At 39.5% G+C, this 21,802-nt stretch overlaps 1 protein-coding gene across 1 annotated transcript; it reads right to left on the bottom strand.

Moving 5' to 3' along the window:
- Positions 1-8,881: 8,881 nt before the first annotated feature.
- On the bottom strand, positions 8,882-18,377 carry ppm1ab (protein phosphatase, Mg2+/Mn2+ dependent, 1Ab). The gene is made up of 3 exons (XM_041864951.2): positions 18,242-18,377; positions 13,964-14,874; positions 8,882-10,279 (listed from the first exon to the last, which is right to left on the bottom strand). Exons 2-3 carry the CDS (start codon positions 14,849-14,851, stop codon positions 10,139-10,141), a joined length of 1,029 nt encoding a protein of 342 aa, XP_041720885.1. The 5' UTR covers positions 14,852-14,874; positions 18,242-18,377; the 3' UTR covers positions 8,882-10,138.
- Between the last annotated feature and the right edge of the window lie 3,425 nt (positions 18,378-21,802).

Genomic DNA, 21,802 nt, shown 5'->3' with positions numbered 1-21,802 from the left:
AGCCCAATTCTGAACCTTTTTTCATTAATTGGTCTTTTGACCAATCAGACCATCTCTGAAAAATGCCTGTTTAAATGCAGCCAAAACGTAGCCACGGTGACATCCCTGAGCAGTTTCTATTTTCTCCTGCAGCTCAGTTAGGATGGATAGCCAGATCCTCACAGCATGGCCGTGGGATGATGTTTTGGGTTGGTGGTGCGTATCAGGGAATTCTGCAGCACACCTACTTTCCGCGGCTAAGCCTCACAGTGCCAGGGTGACCTGATACACAAATCCACAGATTCATTACCGTACTTGACCATACTTAAAGGAATATTCAGTTTCTTTGATTTTTTTGAAACCTCCCCTAATCTGTGTAAATTGGAAATGTATATTTTACAGCCAAGACAACATGGACAAGCCCAGTGCTGTATTTGATCTCAGAATGTTCAGTACATTTATTTCAATCATAGTAAACATCTAAAAATGACATCACATTTGTCTACATTTCTGATATACAAGTTAAAATAAATCCTTCAAACTAACGTTTAAGACCTTGGAATGAGCTTTCTGAAAGCATTACCATCTTACATATAAAGCTATAAACAACATAGTCTGTGTAGATGGCAGGGGGAAGTCTTTTCAAATACTTTATTATTCCTTCATCTTACAAATGTTGTGCATGTTCAATGAAAAGATAGTGCCTATTTCATTTAGTGCTAACAAGAGTTCATGACACAAAACAAATAGTGCTTCCATTATTGGGTTTGTTCACTTACTTAGGCTTTTGTTTATTGACCCAGACAGATTTAAATACATAGTTGGGTATTTAGTTCGTTTCAGCAACCTCTGGCTAGCATTTAGCATTTCCAAAAATCCACTGCTTTTCCTAGGCAAAGCATTATTCAACCAAAATGATTTAACCAAAACTCATCCAATCTAATCACTGTTCCTAATTGCTCTACCAAACATGACCTAACTGAGAGTATTGCTAACAGTGATTTGATTGGAGGAGGATGGAATTAGGTAGAAGCTGCATTTAAGCAAATTCTTATGAAAAAAAGTGGATGTCTGAAGTAGCATAAAGGTTTTCAGGGCTTTCTCGTAAAAAATAGGTAGTAGCGTCAGTATAAATTCAATAGAGAATCTATTTTTGTTGTATATACGGCTTAAAAAAACAAATATATTATCTGATATTATATACAAATATTATATTATTACATAAATATATAATACTCCTAAAGGTGTATGATGCGAAAAAGTGTACTGGCACATAGCACTTCATGTCTAGTAAAGGAATAAAATACCTTGAGATTGTAAATAAAAAAGAAATGCTTGTTTATGTGCGATTGGCCGGTGAGGAAGAACAAATGTTATTTTGGATTATGCTAAGGAAAGAGTATTAATTTGTTTTCTGCATTTCTTATTCAGAAATGAATAACAGATCACTTATAAAGAGTAGGAGAGCTGATCTAAAAGGAAAAACTGATCCTAGATCAGTAGACCTACTCAGAGACTCGTTCTGAATACAGGCCCAGCTCTATTGCACATGGCTGTTATGTTTCATATCATCCTGTCCTCTGTTTGTTATTTGTGTAGTAGGCCTACTGCGTAGCCTATGATTTTTCAACCACTCCAAACAAGAAGTGGCGCAGTGGTCTAAGGCACTGCATCGCAGTGCTAACTGTGCCACTAGAGATCCTGGTTCGAATCCAGGCTCTGTCGCAGCCGGCCGCGACCGGGAGACTCATGGGCGGCGCACAATTGGCCCAGCGTCGTCCAGGGTAGGGGAGGGAATGGCCGGCAGGGATGTAGCTCAGTTGATAGAGCATGGCGTTTGCAACGCCAGGGTTGTGGGTTCGATTTCCACGGGGGGCCAGTATAAAAAAATATGTATTCACTAACTGTAAGTCGCTCTGGATAAGAGCGTCTGCTAAATGACTAAAATGTAAAAATGTAAATGTAATTCATAGTGATAAAATGTTGCGGAGTGCACCTACAGTATAAAAACGGTTTGGGTTGATCAACAACAGCCTAGGGAAGTGTAAAAATCATATAACTGTGTAATTTTGGTGAAACTAACCCTGAACAATGCTGCAGTAGATGTGTACCAACCAAGACAGTTTTATTTAAGACAACAATAATTACATAAAGAAAATAGCCTAATCAATTCCTTTCTTTGCATTAGTAGTGCTTAATTATTTATTTTTTATATCGTTAGTGTAACTGAGTGCATGGACAGTCTACTATGAGCCCGAATGCAGGATACATAAATTATATTCATAATAAACAATTAAAATCAATTAAATTCAATGAGTTATTGCTCAGAGGCATGTATAGGCCAATGTGCAGCTAGCCATGTTCTAAATGAGGTAGGCCTAATTGCAGTCATAACAACAATCCCTTTGCTACACACTAGATAGAAACCCTGGGAGTGTGGCACCATCATTGTACTAGTTGGTACATAGGATAAAACATTGACACGACAGCTTTCAAGAGCAACCAATCCATTTGCACCACAGATCTCCCAAAATCACTGGCCAGCTTCAATGCTACAAAATTAGCAAAATGGGATTAACACTAATAGCTCAATGAGCATGGTCCCAAAAACCGATGGGCTGGGCCAGAGCTAGAACACACGTGGGTAAAGCAGCGTTTTGAAAATGTGTCATTAGCTTTGATATTCTGATCGGTTAGAGATGATCCAATCACTGACAATTTTGTTTTTTTACAACACTCCTCATTTTGACGTCACCACAAACGACTTCAAAGACGGCAGTCTCAGACTGAAGTATGCAGCGAACGATAAAGCAGTGGAATAATTCCATTTGAGTCGTCAGGCAAAATATCGGTACCATTGACTTACATTGGATTTGTGCCAAAAATGCTCTAAAGTTAGCATTTGGAAACAGTGGCCAGGTAAACAAAACTAAAGCATGGATAGCTGTCAAACCTTGTCCATAGACTGATTACAGGTTAAGGAAACCGATGTCATTTTGTAATTAGGGCGAACTATCCCTTTAAGTTAAATGGAGCATTGTGTGAGACCGCTTTCTTATGCTTCTCTTATGAGAGTTTTGAGCAATGTCTGGCATTTTCCATGCACCAGTATCACAGATAGAACAATGAGACAGATATTTCACCGGATGCATAAATGTGATGCATCCGCTTGGCGTTTTCACTCACTACCAAATATGGTAGTGAGAGGAAGCCCAGGGCCGGCAGTGGGAGAAGATGGAACAAGATGGATTTTGGCCAACATTCTGCACATTTTCTAATCGATGAAACATTTGATCTCAATACAGTTTTCTGTTCCCAAAACTAGAATCTGTTACGAACAGAGTGGACAAAGTTTTTTTAACTTTTACCCTTTGCCAAAGTTTTAAAAAATTGTGTTGTTTAGAAGGAGTGCAAAGCGAATTGAGTTATTGCACATGCGCACTTCACAGAGTAGGCGTTCCCTAACGGAAATATGCAAATGCATGCTAGAACGCGCCAATAGGATCTCGCTAGCTCATGCTTGGCTCTGCCCACCTCCTCAGTGTTTCCTCTAAGATGTTTTTCAGAAGCTGTGGCAAAGTTAGCGGGTAGTGGCCGTGGCCAATGGCATGGTTTTAGAGGCCCTCCTATTGGCCACAGAGACAACATTTAGCTTTTTTAAAGCAAACTTTCACCAATTCTACACATTTTGCCATGGGGCAGAGAGATCATTTTACAGTTTTAAAGCTATTTTCCTGCAATTCTACACATTTTGCCATGGGGCTGAGAGAACATTTGCAGTTTTAAAGCTAATTTCCTGCAATTATACACATTTTTATAAACATTTGTTCTTATGCTATCTGAGTGACTCAAATATTATAACAATTTTAGATTCTCCCTGACTGTCTAGTTATAATTTTGGTGATTGTTAGTTCTCAAAGATGATCTTATTAAAAAATACATTGTGTACAAAACATTAGGAATCCCTTCCTAATATTGAGTTGCACCCCCTTTTGCCCTCAAAACATCCTCAATTCATCGGGGCATGGACTCTACAAGGTGTCGAAAGCGTTCCACACGGATGTTGACCCCAATGCTCACCACAGTTGTGTCAAGTTGGCTGAATGTCCTTCGGGTGGTGGACCATTCTCGATACACACGGGAAACTGTTGAGCGTGAAAGACCCAGCAGCGTTGCAGTTCTTGACACACTCAAACCGGTGCACCTGGCACCTACTACCATATCCCGTTCAAAGGCACTTACATATTTTGCCTTGCCTATTTACCCTCTGAATGGCACACATACACAATACATGTCGCAATTGTCTCAAGGTTTACAACTCCTTCTTTAACCTGTCACCTCCCGTTCATATACACTGATTGGATTTAACAAGTGATATCAATAAGGGATCATAGCTTTCACCTGGATTCACCTGGTCAGTCTATGTCATGGAAAGAACATGTTTTGTACAATCAGTGTATATTGCTCAATTATCTTTTCTACATACTTCTTATCTCGTTTTAGTCGTTTAAGTTTACACTGAAAATGTTTTAGCATCCCGAAAATAATAATAATATTCTAGTATTTTTTTTATTAAATTTTTTTGCAGTGGTGCACCGCTGCTAAATGCATATAGGGGAAACACTGATTTAACTTCAAGGCAAACCAGCAGACATACAGATACCAATGTAAAAATATAGCATCAGTCTCTGTGTGACACATTATGCTGGCTTAATTTCCCTATAAAATACAAATTTGCAAATCTTTTAAAAGGATAATTCAAGATTTTGGCAATTAAACCTTTTTCTACTTACCCATATTCAGATGAACTCATAGATACCATTTTTATGTCTCTGCATGCAGTTTGAAGGAAGTTTAAGGTCGTTTCTGGAGTTAGCAATAGCTCCAGAAATTACCTTCAACTTCCTTCAAACTGCATGCAGAGCAGAGGATGTGAGTGGAGCGAGTAGCGGAGCGTGCGTAATTTCGCAGGAGCATATTGTAAAAATGCTCAGGCACCGCTCAGCCACAAGCTCTGTGCATGCTCTGCCCAGCATTTATTTCCTTTATCACTGTTCTTTTAATTAGACATATTCGGTTGTATTTATTTAGCCTATCCCACCACTAATGAGCAGAGATGTTGATATGAGTCAACCAAGAAATAGGTCACACAACCTGTGTAATTGATAGCAAGACAACGAATGAGCACATGTAGTAGCACCGGAGACATTTATATTTTTATATAGACTATTATTTAAAAAATAAGAGGAGTGTAAGTTTGGAACAGTGCTAAAGAAAGTTGTCTATCAACTGTAAAATGTGAGCACAACAGAGCCACAGTTACAACTGAAGAATCTGATCATCAATTGACTAGAGAAAAAGCAAGTATTTTTTTTACACAGCAGCCGCATATCATCAGGTAGGTCCTTGTTTAATAGCCTGCCCTACGACATGTTGTTGAAATGTTGAAGCTTCTTACGATAGCCTACTTCAAAACCAAGTGGTACCTAGTTACAAAAGTAGATGGGGTGTTTGTTAAATAATCTTTCTTTGATCTTTATTTTTGTGGAGTGTGGAAAGGACATTGAGCGCTGGTGCGGTGCGCAAAGACCACAACTCTGCTCACATACTCTGATGCAGAGACATAAAAATGGTATCCATGAGTTCATCTGATTCTGGGTTTTAAAAATAAGGGCTTAATTGCCAAAATCTTGAACTATCACTTTAAGAAAAAAAACAATTGTGTGACAAACTTGTCATTCTTGTGCAAATAAAATGGATGACTAAGTCAAACATATGCATGCAGAACAAGGTATTGTTAAGGTAGCCTACTCCACACTAAGACAAAGGAATGACACACTAGTGCATTCATTGTCTTAATAAGAAGTATAGGACAAGACACCGCCAAACACTTCTGATCAACCTTTCACACATTGTAATATTTGTTTGTTCTAAGGTTGGCATTTGTGGTATGTGAGGCAAGATTTGTATTTTTGCTCCAGGAGGTGCCAATGCAAACCGCTATGGGAAATTGATTTATTTTGTATTTTATCTGAAATAATGACTTGCATTCATCAGGGAAGGGTTCTCAAGGGTTCTACTATAGCAATAAATACATTGTAACTTATTTTACAAGGTGAAAAAGTATTTAAATACAGGTCACCTATAGTTGTTTTACCTTTAAATAAATTGAGTTTGCTATTCAGTGAAAAAGCAATTATTTTTACTCAAAATATTAGATCATTAAAAAGGAAACATTAAAACATGGCCCAACTTTACCAAAAAAGTGAAGGCCCACTATTGAAAGAGCAATGCAACTATTTATTCATTTAAGCTTGCTGTTGTTTATGATAGCACTTAAAGCAATCTCTCTGGCCTAATATTTTTTTAATTTTTTTATTTTACCTTTATTTAACTAGGCAAGTCAGTTAAGAACAAATTCTTATTTACAATGACGGCCTACACCGGCCAAACCCGGACGACGCTGGGCCAATTGTGCGCCGCCCTATGGGACTCCCAATAACGGCCGGTTATGATACAGCCTGGAATCAAACCAGGGGGTCTGTAGTGACGCCTCAAGCACTGAGATGCAGTGCCTCAGACCGCTGCGCCACTCGGGATACTGTACACTTATCCAAACTACATTTGGACAATTAATTTATAATTAAAGGCACATGCTTTTTATTAGAATTACTGGAGACTGAAAACACAATTGTAACAAAAGTATTTGAACAAATGTATGGCCATCAGAGGGCAGATATTAAAAGGGAGTTAAAAAGTTAAATAAATTATTTTAATTTCATAGCTACATACATGTATGCCTGAGTTCAACAGCACTTTGCACGAAGGTGGTCAAATATGGCAAAAACTATATAGTAAGAAAAAGCTAGCTCCAAATTATGTTTTTGTAAGCATTTTCTTCAGGGAGTATATTTTTAATTGAGCTTCCTCAAATGACCTGCTATGATTTATAACATGATAATATGACAGCATGTAGGCTACAATTAAGACTTCAGAATGGATAGCCACAGGGAAAACCAACAGAACAATATTTGATTTCAATAATTTCCGTGCCATCGAGTAGCCGTGCAGCTTTTAAAATAGCGGAGACTCCCTTTGGCGCATGAAAATGTGTACATAAACCACTTTTTGCATTTATTTGTAAATACCCTGTGTAATTAAATAGCTGTGCAGAGACTTTTGAATATGTGCTAGAGGATGGGAAATACATGCATCCAAAATGACACCAAGCATTACATATATTATGAGGACAGTCACTAAGGTGAGGATGTTTGTAAAACATTCTTACATCTTAAAACCAAAGTTTAGCCTACTGTCTGTATTCAATGTTTTAAATGTGTTAAATTGAACGCAGTATAGGTGTCACATAAGTTCAGTGATGCAGGCTCTATAATTTTTTGTTTTAAAGGATAAGGTAACTTTTTTTTAACCAAATCTGTATTTTGGATATAAATGACATGTTATAGAAGTGCCATGACACTTCTTTTTGCGATTTCACTTGGTTTTGAGAAACGTACGCCACCAGCGATATAATTCCTCGAGCTCATTCAGCAATTGCAGGGGCATGAGAAAACATGAACAAAGGCTCCCACACCTAACAACTTTTATTTATTTATTTTATTATATGAACAAGAAATATTCCACTTTATTTGGAACGGCAAGCCAGACTAAATTAAACGGGCCTATTTATATAATGAATATGAATTCGGAGGGCAGAAATGACAAAATATTAAAGCATTGGACCTCTCACTAAAGGCTTCAGTCATACAAAAACTATACTTAAATCCGAACTAGTACTCTAACAGATTAGTACGAATGGCTCACCCAGTGTTCAAGAATGGCCTTTTTCCCTTCATTCACATTACAACCTCTCACTTTCGGTAATTTGAAAATGAAATCATATCCAAAATGTCTCTATTTTTAAAGCAAGCAATAGAAAGCTGGTTGAAATTTCAGTTTAATCCACCAGAAAAGACAGAACAAATATTAGAACAAATATTATGGTTAAACTCAAATATACTTATTGAAAAATAAATATATAATTTTGTAAAAAATATTTAAAATGGTATAATCTTTGTAAAATATATCATAAATAGGACTGGTGATGTCACACATGTAGTTAACTAAAATATATGGGAATGTGTGCTCTATCCAAAATTACAACCAACTGATTGCAGCATTACCGCAAAAATGGTGGAGGCAAGTGGTAAGGGGAGAAAGTAAGAAACTTGTCTGTCAGCCCTGCATTAAAGACCAAAATTGGCTAAAGAAAATTGTGATAAATAAAAAAGTACATCAGTTTAATTTTGGACCAAAAAATTGACAGCTGCGCCATACAGGTTGCAAAATAGTTTGGAGGAGATTTTCGATGTACCGATTCCATGGCACATGGTCTATGAACTGGTACACAAAACGACACCGGATTGAAAACGTAGAGTTTTTCAATGAAAAATATTTTTGCAACCAATATAATGTTATATATATCAGGGATACAAAAATCCCAGCTTTGCAGATTTTACTGCGAAGAGACAGAATCATTAGATCACTTGTTTTGGTACTGCCCATATGTAGCTTGTTTTTGGTCGCAGGTTCAGGAATGGCTGAAAAATTGCAACATTTACTTGGAGCTAACTCTGCAAATAGCACTGCTGGGTGTTTGAACAGTCATAGTCAATCGATCAATAATATAATAATACTCTTTGCAAAGGTGTTTATCTTTTATTTACAATCTGTAGAAACTATGAGAATAGAAAGGTTCAGAACTTTTGTGAAACATCACAGCACAGTGGAAAAATATATGGCAGCTAGAAATCAAAACTGGATGGTCTTCAGAGAGATGGGAGGTGTTGAAGGTAGCTGAAGGCTGGGACTAAAAACAAGCAAAAGATAACTAATATAAAATATATTGTCCATGAAATTGATGTAGTATGTATAAGCTGGAAGTGGAAGCTTAAGTATTGTTGTCCATTACTTTACTCCAATTAGAGGATGGTTGGTAGGATTAGGGGAAAATAATAAAGAAGGGAAAAATATTTGTACAAATATTTTAAATAACATATATATTTACCAAAATAAATATATGGGGGATTGGAAATGATGCAGACAATTACATTGATAGAAGCCACAATATATCTGCAATATTAAAACTGATCTCAAATACGCCCTGAAACGGCAACACTCTCAGTATAGTGACTTTATGCGCAACATTACATTCTCGAGCTATACTTCTCTGTGTAGCCCGCACATGGAAAACTATAGCTCGAGTCACACAACACAGAATATAACGTTGCAGATAATGTTTGGAATGACAACATTTTATGTGTACAACATCTAAAGACCTGCATCACTATACTGAGAGCGTTGTCGTTTCTAAAAGGACGTATTTGGGTGTTTTTAGAGCCTTTGTTAATGTTTTATCATGCCCCTACAACTGCTGAACAAACATGAGGAAGTATATCGCTGGTGGGGTACGTTTCTCAAAACCAAATTAAATCACACAAAAAAGGTGTCTCTGCACTTTTTTAACATGCCATTTACATCCAAAATACAGATTTGGTTAAAAAAAAGGTTAACTTGTCCTTTAATACCTTTATTCATGTATGTAGTAATATAACCTGCCCAGTAGATGACAAGGTTTACGCATATTCAAAGCACCGATAATCTAGATTCTGTGACCTTGACATTTTTATATGTAGATCAGAATGGGCCTATCCTACCTATTTCAGAAAAACTGGCCAAACAAAAATTGGTCGGATTTATATGATCCTGGATTGCAAAATAAGGGATTACAGAATCCGTATAATTCTGATCAAGATTAAATGTTTTGAAAAACCGGGTCCAGAAGATACAATATTGAGCTTGCTTCATTGGAAAAGCTGTGAGAAAAAATACATTTTGTCAATTTGTATGATTTAATTTTATATATGTTAGGCATTCAAACATTTTAATTAGCTCAATTTCCCTTGAGGACATTTTAAGTCCAGGATAAACCATATTAAAAAGTATGGTGCCTATAAAGACACTCAAGTGCCTTCGCACTTAAAATTGGGGTTCTGTGGGTACTTTTACATTTAGTGTCTGTTTTGGCAAGTAATAAGTACTACCATAAGTTTACTCAACAACAATAGGGGTCTCGCTCTTTTGAACTGTGCAACATAACTCATTTCTTTTTAGATGCTCCACCTTCTACCCTGCTCTGCAGGTACTTATCCAGCTCTGCCTGTCTCTTCACAGCTTCTTGCGAGATCTTGGGAGCACCAGGGAAGCACACCAGCACCACACTCATGTTGTCCCGGCTTCCCTGTTCAGAGAGGGGAGTTAAGCAGAGAGGAAATGCAAGTTATGCATTTTGCAATAAAACATACTTTTGTAAAAACTCTGATGTGATGCTCATTTGCGTGGATTTACATGGACATACTGTATGTTGCATGAACAAAATCATAGACGTATCTTGAATGCCTTTAATTTACCCTTCACCAAGCCCTGGCCCAGAATTTTGGCCAACCAATCGCAGCGCTCTAATGGATAGCAACTGTCGTCGAGTCTGACACCTTGGACAAGGTCACGTTTGAATCGCATGAAAGCCAGTGAGGGCTATGGCAAAAAAGGCATTTTCTTCAAAACATGTATGTTTAAATGGCTAAATAATTGAACAGTGCACCAGGAGTACTTGCTACAGTGATTCCTGAAATGCAGAGCCTGTTGGAGAACTTTTCGAATCCGAAATTGTACATTTGTTACATTGTTTGCTAGCTCAGCTGGTTAGCTGGTCTCATTGACCACCAAACGTTGATACGCTAGCTAGCCACTTAATATAACTTGTTTTCTCCAAATGTTAGCTAGCTAAGTTAGCAATGTTATGAATACATCTCCCATCGGCATCAGAATACGATTTGAGAGCACTAGTTAGCTCCAAAAGTGGTTATAGCTTTCAATGCATGCTGACAGGGAATTAAGAGCCATTCAGTGGCTAGTTACACTACAAACATAATTTTACCAAGTTCCCGTGAAGCAATTTTAATGACAGTCCACCACATAATACCCAAGAGTTTCCTGATTAGCAAGGGTTAGTTTGCGTTTAATTTAATTGTGTATTAGAAACACAGTTTGAGATCATTGCGAGGGGATTTCACCAGTGCTTGAATGGGGAATTGGGCTTCCCGGGAAAATGTTGTCCGAGGTTGCAACAGTAACCAAGGGGGGCGGGCCTTAGCGAAAGGTCAATTAAGAACTCCAGATTGTAATAAATTCAAGGCATATATTAAATATACAGCACATCAAATGTTCTAACAGATCATTCAAAACTTTAGTCAAACACCAAGACAATGATTTTAAATTGGATTTGTGTGGGGAGGAATACACATTTAAATGAGAAAGGTCATAGAATTGGGATTGAAAGCGGGGTTAACACCCCTACTCTTGCGACAAGTGCCATGGGATCTTTAGTGAAGAGTGCCGCCTGCGGGCTCTCCAACACTACTTCCAACAGCATTGGGTCTCCCGTCCTAGGATTGACAAGGCCCAACGCTGCTTAGCTTCAGAGCCAAGACAGCAGTGGGATGCAGGGTGGTATGGCTGCTGGACATCCAATTTGATATCTGATATAAAGTCTTTAAATTGAAGCTGGCTAACACTTGAATTTATCTTGATCTGTGCTTGACTGTCTGGCTGATTTACAATCATTATTTAACTGAGCCATTTACACTGAACAAAAATATAAACGCAACATGTAAAGTGTTGGTCCCATGTTTCATGAGCTGAAATAAAAGATCCCAGAAATATTCCATATGCACAAAAAAACGTATTTCTCTCCAATGTTGAGCACAAATGTGTTTACATCTCTGTTAGTGAGCATTTCTCCTTTGCCAAGATAATCCATCCACCTGACAGGTGTGGCATATCAAGAAGCTGATTAAACAGCATGCTCATTACACAGGTGCACCTTGTGCTGGGGCAAAAAAAGGCCACTCTAAAATGTGCAGTTTTGTCACACAACACAATGCCACAGATGTCTCAAGTTTTGAGGGAGTGTGCAATTGACATGGTGACTGCAGGAATGTCCACCAGAGCTGTTCCCAGAGAATTGAATGTTAATTTCTCTACCATAAGCCACCTCCAACATTGTTTCAGAGAATTTAGCAGTACGTCCAACCGTCCTCACAACCGCAGACCAGGTGTATGGCGTTGTGTGGGTGAGCGGTTTGCTGATGTCAATGTTGTGAACAGAGTGCCCCATGGTGGCAGTGAGGTTATGGTATAGGCAGGCATAAGCTACGGACAACGAACAAAATAGCATTTTATCAATGGCAATTTGAATGCACAGATACCGTGATGAGATCCTGAGGCCCATTGTGAGGACAATTTAATTTTTTAAGGTATCTGTGACCAACAGATGCATATCTGTATTCCCAGTCATGTGAAATCCATAGATAAGGGCCTAATGAATATATTTCAATTGACTGATTTCCTTATATGAACTGTAACTCAGTCAAATCTTTGAAATTGTTGCATGTCACGTTTATATTTTTGTTCAGTATACTAAAAAACAATACAGTCTGCAGCAAATCACATAGCAGTTTTGTAGTTGAGTCACTAAACCTCGAGTCGAGTCCCAAGTCCAAGTCGAGTCACGAGTCCCTATGGCTAAGTCCGAGTCCAAGTCCAAGTCACCAATGGTCGAGTCATGAGTCCAGTCACGAGTCCAGTTAAGAGTCCCTGTTGGCTGAAGTCCAGTCCCAGTGCTCGAGTCCTGGTCCAAGTGCTCAAGTCTGAGTGACTGGGTCTGAGTTTTGAAGTTCGATGTGGTTCCGGTCTCTTCTATTCTTTCTGTTACATATTTGACATCTGTTGAAAAACTTTTGAAAGCAAAACTAATGATTTGGGGTTCTTTAGACATATTTGGTATTTTGGTTACTGTTGTTTTATTGCTCACTCATACTGCCGGCTCACTGGCTCGATGCTCGTCTGGTGCTAGATTTGCGCCTCTATTGATTTGGCTCGGATTTGGTAGAAGAAATCTGCCCAGAACTTACTAGTATCTGGCTGGCAGGAAGATTTTCATGAAAGCATTGAAGTAAGGCAAATATTTTCCTCCTGTTGGCCAATGGTCATAATTGCCTGCAATATGCAATAGTTTATAAAACAAATAAGTCCTTCATACACAGGCTCACGCACATTTTATTTTAAAATAATGTTCAATAGTTATGTCAAATCAGTAATGATGTTTTGAAGGGATGAATGGTCTCATTTACCAGATTACTATTTACAATAATTCTAACATGCTATCAGCTACTTTTTGTAATCGGCCACTGATATTTGAGTATGTTTTTTAATGCAGAGGGAAAACTAACAGGAGACTTGTCAGAAACTGGCTATGGGATGCAGGTGCCAAATTGGGAGGGTAGAGCGAGACAACAAATTCAAAGACAGCCTACTTTTCTATACTCAAGGGGAGAAAGAGAAAAATAGACTGTTGTTTTACTATTAAACTCAATACTATTGTTTCAATTTCGTTAAAAAAAAATGTTTCTTAACCAGGCAAAGGTAAATAGTAGTAGGCTGGTGACTGGTGGTTTCGGGGAAGCAAAAGAGGCGCTTGCGTAATGTGTAGCCTTTGATCGAAGGCGGAGCGGAGACTGCCAGTCTGCAAACACACATTGATTGCTTGCCCCCAGCTCACCAGCTGATGTAGGCTGTGTGTGCCGGGTCCTTCCCACTGCTAGAGAACAGAACCCTCACTGCACCCAGTGGTGCTAATATTCTGCTTATCATAGTAGCCTATCCAGTCCAAGAGCAAATACAAGTGACATGAAGTCAGGAAAATCCTGGGAAAATCCTGGACTCGAGTACTACAACACTGGCACATAGTGTTCCATCTCTGTTCATCTGGGAAATATGCTGTAGTAGCCAATTCAACAGCAAAGCACACTTAAGTAGCCTATTCAGATCTCCCCTCCATTGTAAAATCTTATCTAGCTGACCTTACCTTGTATAAACATGTGTCAACAATCTCATTGCACACTCTCTCCAAGTCCTCTGTCACCTCTAGACGTAAACGCACAAAGTCACATAGCTCCTCATTGGCCATCACGTCCCAGATGCCATCACACGCCAACACAACAAACTCGTCCTCCGCCTCAGATCTTTCAATCTCATACACTTCTGGCTCAGGCGACACTAGCTGCTCTGTGGGGCCCTTGCCATGCACACATTTATAGTCAAAGTCACCAAGGGCCCGTGACACAGCTAGCGAGCCATTAACACGTTGAATCATGACAGAGCCACCGGCATTCTGGATGCGCTCCTTTTCCAGTGGATTGCTGGGCTTGTGATCCAGCGTAAAGAAATGGAGCCGACCTCGCCTGCTGAGAAGGGCCCGCGAGTCGCCACAATTGATGAAGTACATGTGGCGAGGTGAGATCATGACTCCCACTGCAGTAGAGCCGCTGCGGTCCGCACCATGCTTACGCTCCGAGATGGCTCGCATCTGCTCATCAATATGCAGGAAGCCAGTGCGAATGCCACTCTTCACGCTCTCCACAGATGGCTCGTGTCCATGCCTGTCCAGAATTACCCTGCCCTCCTCTTCTCCACCTCCTGGTCCTGCACCCCCACCCCTGAAATCTGGGTTGCTGATGATGTGCTCTAGCAAGTGCTCGCAGCAGTAGCGGGCCACCTGAGAGCCAGCATGGCCGTCATACACGGCAAAAAAGGACCAGGGGTTGAGGCCATGGGGCAGGCCAATGACAGCTGTGTGTGTATCCTCCATCTCTACCCGCCAGCCCTGCATGCTGCTCAGGCCGTAGCGTAGGCCGTTTCCTTCTCCGTGGGCATTGAACTTCTCCATCTTTGGCTTGTCCAAAAATGCCCCCATTTCTATTTTGGGGTAGCTTTATCCTATAAAACGACAACAAGAGAAATGTGCCAATCAATGAAGTTGCCTTTGCAGCACAATCAAAAACATGTAAGTGATCATGTTTCTTCCAAAAACTGTCTAGGCCAGAGGACAGATTTACTTTTGTGGTAGCACAAACTTAATTTCTTCTTTGCCTAAAGGGCAATTACTGCTGAGCTACAACTTGACAGAAAACATCTGTCTAACAATTAACATGCAGTAAACTAAAGCAATAGTTTTAATTTGTGCGCAATGTTAATGCACAGCACAATCACATTCTTGTCTTATTACTGACAGCGTTCTGTAAATCAGACATTCAATTTAACAGTCATTCAACGTTCACGGTAGTCTGATTAAACAGGCTGTAATACACAATTAATTGGTACAGTATATACAGCCTGAAATGAATGCCTGCAAAATCGTATAAATGTTCCTTACAAGCCAGAATGTTGGATACAATTACATTTAAACGTACTCTTCCGGTTGTCTTTGAGGTTTGTCCTTCAGCTGCCCGAAATTTGAGACAAAATATTTACAGGAAAGTATTGTTTACCTGACTTTTTAGAGAGCCAGTTGGTTATATGGTTCAGTTCAGCACCAAGGTTAGTTTTATATTGGATATTCGTTTTCCTCTCGTCAATAGCTATTGAACCAAGCATGCCATGACAATAAAATGTGTATATTCTGAATCAGGGAAGGGTGGAGAACAATCAACACTATGTTTGTGTGTGAATCTTTCTTTTTTATTCAGATTTCAATCTTCATATTTTCTTTTTTTTCTTTAAAAAAGTGTGGATTGTTCTCCATCCTTCCCTGATTCAGAATATACGATTTTTATTGTCATGGCATGCATGGTTCAATAGCTATAGACAGATTAGCTGACAACATCACAAAAATGATGTGAGCGCTGCCAAGGGGCAGAAGTCAGCGTGTTGTGATTCTGGATGGCCAGATTGCTAGCAAGAATGACAAGAAACTGCCATGTGGGGAATCGTAAGTGGCTTGTTTAATCTTGTTATTGATACCATGTCTTGTTTTGAGTTGTTTTGACTGATTTCAGGTCAATGCTAATATGGCTAAAATTCGCTAGCTAGCTAACCAAAAACTGTAACGACGTACACTACATGACCAAAAGTATGTGGACACCTGCTCGTCGAACATCTCATTTCAAAATCATGGGCATTAATATGGAGTTGGTCCCCCTTGTGCTGCTATAACAGCCTCCACTCTTCTGGGAAGGCTTTCCACTAGATGTTGGAACATTGTTGCAGGGATTTGCTTCCATTCAGCAACAAGAGCATCAGTGAGGTTGGGCACTGATGTTGGGCGATTAGGCCTGGCTCGCAGTCGGCCTTCCAATTCATCCCAAAGGTGTTCGGTGGGGTTGAGGTCAGGGCACTGTGCAGGCCAGTCAAGTTCTTCCACACCGATCTCGACAAACCATTTCTGTATGGACCTCACTTTGTGCATGGGGGCATTGTCATGCTTAAACAGGAAAGGGCCTTCCACAAACTGTTCCACAAAGTTGGAAGTACAGAGTCGTCTAGAATGTCATTGTATGCTGTAGCATTAAGATTTCCCTTCACTGGAACTAAGGGGCATAGAGGGAACCATGAAAAACAGCTCCAGACCATTATTCCTCCTCCACCAAACTTTACAGTTGGCACTATGCTTTGGGGCAGGTAGCGTTCTCCTGGCATCCACCAAACCCAGATTCGTCCGTTGGACTGCCAGATGGTGAAGCATGATTCATCACTCCAGAGAACGTGTTTCCACTGCTCCAGAGTCCAATGGCAGCGACCTTTACACCACTCCAGCCAACGCTTGGCATTGCGCATGGTGATCTTCGGCTTGTGTGCGGTTGCTCGGCCATGGAAACCCATTTCATGAAGCTCCCAACTAACAGTTCTTGTGCCGACATTGCTTCCAGAGGCAGTTTGGAACTCCATAGCGAGTGTTGCATCTGAGGACAGACGCAGCTCTAGCAGGGCAGAAAGTTGACCAACTGACTTGTTGGAAAGGTGGCATCCTATGACAGTGCCACGTTGAAAGTCACTGAGCTCTTCAGTAAGGCCATTCTACTGCAAATGTTTGTCTATGGAGATTGCATGGCGGTGTGCTGTAGTTTATCCACCTATCAGCAACGGGTTTGGCTGAAATAGCAGAATCCTCTAATTTGAAGGGGTGTCCACATACTTTTGTATATATAGTGTATTTGAGAGACAACAAGCGCTCATTGTGCAAATATATTTATGTTTTCAATAAACACTGGAGACTAAATAAAGCTTACGTTGTCAACAATCTAAGCCAACCCCATCTGTTTTGCCCCATAGTTGCAAACGCCTCAGTTTTGTTGCTAAACAACCAACCGGTCTATTGAGGAGAGAAAAACAAATATCTAATATAAAACTAACTTTACCTGGGTGCTGAACCAACCATATTCCTACTGTCTCTCTAAACAGTTGGGTAAACAATACTTTCCAGTAGATATTTTGTCTCAAATTTCGAGCAGCTGAAGGACAAACCGCACAGACCATTGGTAGAGTAAGTTTAAATGTAATTGTATTCAACATTCTGGCTTGTAAGGGACATTAACACGATTTTGCAGGCATACGTTTCAGGCTGTATATACCAATTGATTGTGTATAACAGCCTGCTTAATCAGACTACATTAACAGCATCCTGAATACACCGCTAGATGGGTGAAGAGGTTGATGGGAGATTGGAGGGATGGATAAATGGATGAAGGGAAGTTGGAGGGATTTATGGATAAAAAGAGGTCAGAGATGTTTATGGATGTCAGGTTTGAGGGGTTAATGGATGGATAGAGATTGGAGGGGTATGCTTGATGGATGACAAAACTTCAGCGTAACGTTACAGTTGAAAAAGTAGCTAGCTATGATATTAAAACTGAATATCAGAATATAGGCCAAGCAAACTAGCATAGACCTAGTGGAGTGTTCTTGATGAAACAAACACACTGATGATGTAATGTACAGCTTCAAATCATGTTTTAAGAGTAACCTAGCTAGCGAACGTTAGCTAGCTAATGTTGCTCTCATCATGGCATGTAATTTATTGATAATTAAATATATCAACAGTAATGCTTATTACTGTACCTAGCTTTGTGACAATTTCGAATACATTTAGCCCCACTGCTTAGTATTTGTTGCTAGCTAGCTAACTAGCTACATTTGACTCTTGCATGGAAATATTGCATCACAAGCTATCTGTTTTGTCACATCGCCCCTAGCTAGATATAGCTAGCTAGCCGGTTAGCTAGCAAGCTACCTTGGTTGGCATGCAACAACAAAGATGCAGATGGCTGCGTAACGTTAACTAGCTAACTAAAATTAACTAGCTACTTACCAAATCCTCTAGTACCTATAGCTATAACGTTAGTGATCTGTGGCATGTAAACAAACTGCTAACTTATTGGTTAAAAAGCTAGCTAGAATCTGAAAAACAGAGTGGTGGGGTACTGTGAATGAAACGCCGACGTCAGTGCCTTCACCACTGTCAAGGGAGTAGCGTTAGCGCTGAGAAGCAATAGGCGGTTCGTCTTCAAAGTAAAAGTACCACATTGAAACCAATGATGTATTACAACCATTGTCTTACGTCAGATAGCCTGCACTGAGAAGGCTGATGACTAATTTCATGGGTGATAGCCTGCACTGAGAAGGCTGATGACTCATTTCATGGGCGCACAATCCATAGGTAAAGCTGTACAGTGCATATAGGTATGCCCCGAATGCAATTACGCAGTCTAATACATCCACAGTGGGATTTCAACGGATTTTTACTGTTCATTTTCCAACCTTGCTTAGCATTATTCAGTCCAATTATGGACTTGATTCCACTATTTATTTTTCGTTTGCATCAGTTTCAATGCGGAGCTTTTATTTTAAAGGCGAACCACTGTTCCACTATTGTTGTTCACTTCCCAGTAGTAGAGCCTATGAGGATGTCTTAACTTTTGGTATGGTAAGGAGGAAACCTTTTTTTTTTTTTTAATAAAGACGGCAATATCAATAATTATTTCAAAATATATTTACATTTCATCAATAGCCACTTTGATTAACTTTTAATAAATAATTAATGACCAAAAAAACGATGGTTTAGAAAAACAGACATTTTAAGACCAATAATGAAAAATACAATGTTGAGACTGGTATGTTCAGAATATTGGTCTGTAAATGAAAAGAAAGTACTTTGTGCCAAAGTAAAAGGGGGCAGTTCCCACGGGGGGGCAGTATGAAAATATATATATATATATATATATAAAAAAGAATACAAATAAAATACAAAAATAAAACTGTAAGTCGCTCTGGATAAGAGCGTCTGCTAAATGACTAAAATGTAAATGTAAATGTATGGTAATATTCAAAGTACTCAGTAGGGTCTGTGGCACAGATGCAGCGGCAGGATTTGAATGGGCGATCATGTTACCATGGTAAACGGATACCCTCCATTTGAATGCAAATTCTATCATTTGCATTCTGAAATATCTGAAGAAAGCATCGCTGCCAGTGTGCAGCTGGTGGCGGTATTCGTAGCGTAGGCTACTGTGGTCCACTGCGCCTGTTCGCGAATCATGTGGAGGAGGCTACAGCGTATATCAAGGGAATTATTATGTGGAATATAATCAAAGGACATAGGGGTTGATACATTTCACGTTAGGGCAAATCAAGTCTGACATTTTAAAGCGGAAATTACAAACTATAGAATCTTTATAAAGCCTAGAATACACTACAAGGTTGCCTAGCATTGGTGCTCCTACAAACAGACTCCTAGTGGATTGTGCACGCCTAGTGGATCAATGAAATCAGGCTGGTTTAGACTCTAAATAATTAGCTAACTTGTTAGTAATACAGTAGTATAAAGCTGTCATTTACAATCAACAATGTAGTTATTAACACAAGTGGTGGGATTTTCATTTAGCCAACAAGTAACAGAGCGAATGTTTAGTCAATTCACACTTTTCTGGCGATGTAATGTTGCTTTACTGGTGATTAGTTGGCCAAAATTAGGCTACATGAAAAGTTATCAAAATATATTAGCAGCATTCCATCCAGGTGTTTTGGCTGACTAAGGCTGTGCGCTTTTGCGGATGACAGACAGCAGTATCACGCAAACATGCTCTGGTAACTCTGCCAGAGCATCCCAAGCAAGTGGATAGTTAAACAAACCAACCATCACTTCTCCCTGGACAGCTCGGCTCATGACATCAGAATGAATATAAATCAAATCAAATCAAATGTTATTTGTCACATACACATGTTTAGCAGATGTTATTGCGGGTGTAGTGAAATGCTTGTAAAATATATTTCAGGCTGTATGTAATAACAAACAATTTCCTGGGATAATAATGTAAGAAATAATAAATAAATAAAAATATATATATACTGCAAAGTTGCTTAGGAGCTAGAAGCAGAGCTACCATTTCTGTAAGCGCCATTTTCCATATCCTATAAAATGTTAATATCTTCGGCTGTGAGTGATGGTAAAAAAATCTGCTACAATTATTTGAATAATTCAATGGATGTTTGTGCACAAAGGAGATTAAAGTTTCTTATTAGGAAATTTGACTTCACTATAGGGCCATCTATAGGAATTGTCTTTTTGGGCCAGACTTCTTAAACTGCATTAACGAAGCTGACCTGTAAGTACAGTTGAAAGCGTGTTTCCAGATCACTGTTGCAGTGTGCATCTGTCTATGTTTCATAGCAAATCATGCTACAAGATAAGTTGCAGTAGACAATGCTCGCTAATGGGTTTAGAATTTTGGAAAATTGACAAGTGGCATTTGTGGATGCACGTGTGTTGTCTAAATGTTCATATTGCCCAAAACAGTGGTAGACTCGAGTGATCAATGTCTAACACATCAGCAAGTGGCCACTCGATAGGGCTCAGGGGCCAAGTGTTCCGTTTGAGATTCAGCATAAATCTGTTGTCTTTTAGGAATAGGAATATCATTACTTCTAGAAGGAAAATCCGTTGTGGCAAGCCGGATAAGATAAAGCTACAAAGTAACATATAAATAGCAACATTGACACATGACAGATACACATTTTTATTTTATTTAAGTCCTTAAGAGTATCTAAGTAACATAATAAAAAATATGTCAGTTTAAGCTAGATATATTGTTTTTGCATGGGCTGCGTCTCAATCCACCACATCCGCCTATGTCAGCGTTCCGCATCTGCGGTGGAAGGTGGCCGAGCTACAGCAGTGTTTGTCAGACCATGAGACATCCCGAAAACCGATCTTCTCACGAAAACATCTGTCGTGTACGAACCATTTGGGCAACAAACTAATACCCCACTATAGAAAGGGGAGATTATCACGAACACGATGGTGTTCTCCGTTTTGCTCTACGACCCCCACAAGTGTCACGGGACTCGTCCGAAGGTAACCGGCACCGGTAAAAAATGTTTGATGGAAGTATAAATCAAATCAAATCAAATGTAATTGTCACATACACGTGTTTAGCAGATGTTATAGCGGGTGTAGCGAAATGCTTGTGCTTCTAGCTCCGACAGTGCAGTAATACAGTTGAAGTCGGAAGTTTACATATACTTAGGTTGGAGTCATTAAAACTCGTTTTTCAACCACTCCACACATTTCTTGTTAACAAACTATAGTTTTGGCAAGTCGGTTAGGACATCTACTTTGTGCATGACACAAGTAATTTTTCCAACAATTGTTTACAGACATATTATTTAATTTATAATTCACTGTATCACAATTCCAGTGGGTCAGAAGTTTACATACACTAAGTTGACTGTTCTCCTCTGTTCTAGTCCTCCTCTGTTCCTCTGGTGATGTAGAGGCTAACCCAGGCACTGCAGCCCCCAGTATCACTCCTACTCCCCAGGAGTTATCATTTGTTGACTTCTGTAACCGTAAAAGCCTTGGTTTTCTGCACGT

The sequence above is a fragment of the Coregonus clupeaformis genome, chromosome 36 (genome assembly GCF_020615455.1).
Source record: "Coregonus clupeaformis isolate EN_2021a chromosome 36, ASM2061545v1, whole genome shotgun sequence".
In the NCBI taxonomy this organism is placed as follows: Eukaryota; Metazoa; Chordata; class Actinopteri; order Salmoniformes; family Salmonidae; genus Coregonus; species Coregonus clupeaformis.
Note: the sequence above shows the minus strand (reverse complement) of the source record. Positions and strands in the feature narration are given on the sequence as shown.

What these genes read in the sequence shown, in the direction of transcription:
- ppm1ab (XM_041864951.2), bottom strand. Translation starts at nt 14,851, where the DNA reads ATGGGGGCATTTTTGGACAAGCCAAAGATGGAGAAGTTCAATGCCCAC. An exon ending in TTGACACATGTTTATACAAG is followed by an intron (nt 10,280 to 13,963) that starts GTAAGGTCAGCT and finishes CTCTCTGAACAG; the next exon opens with GGAAGCCGGGACAACATGAG.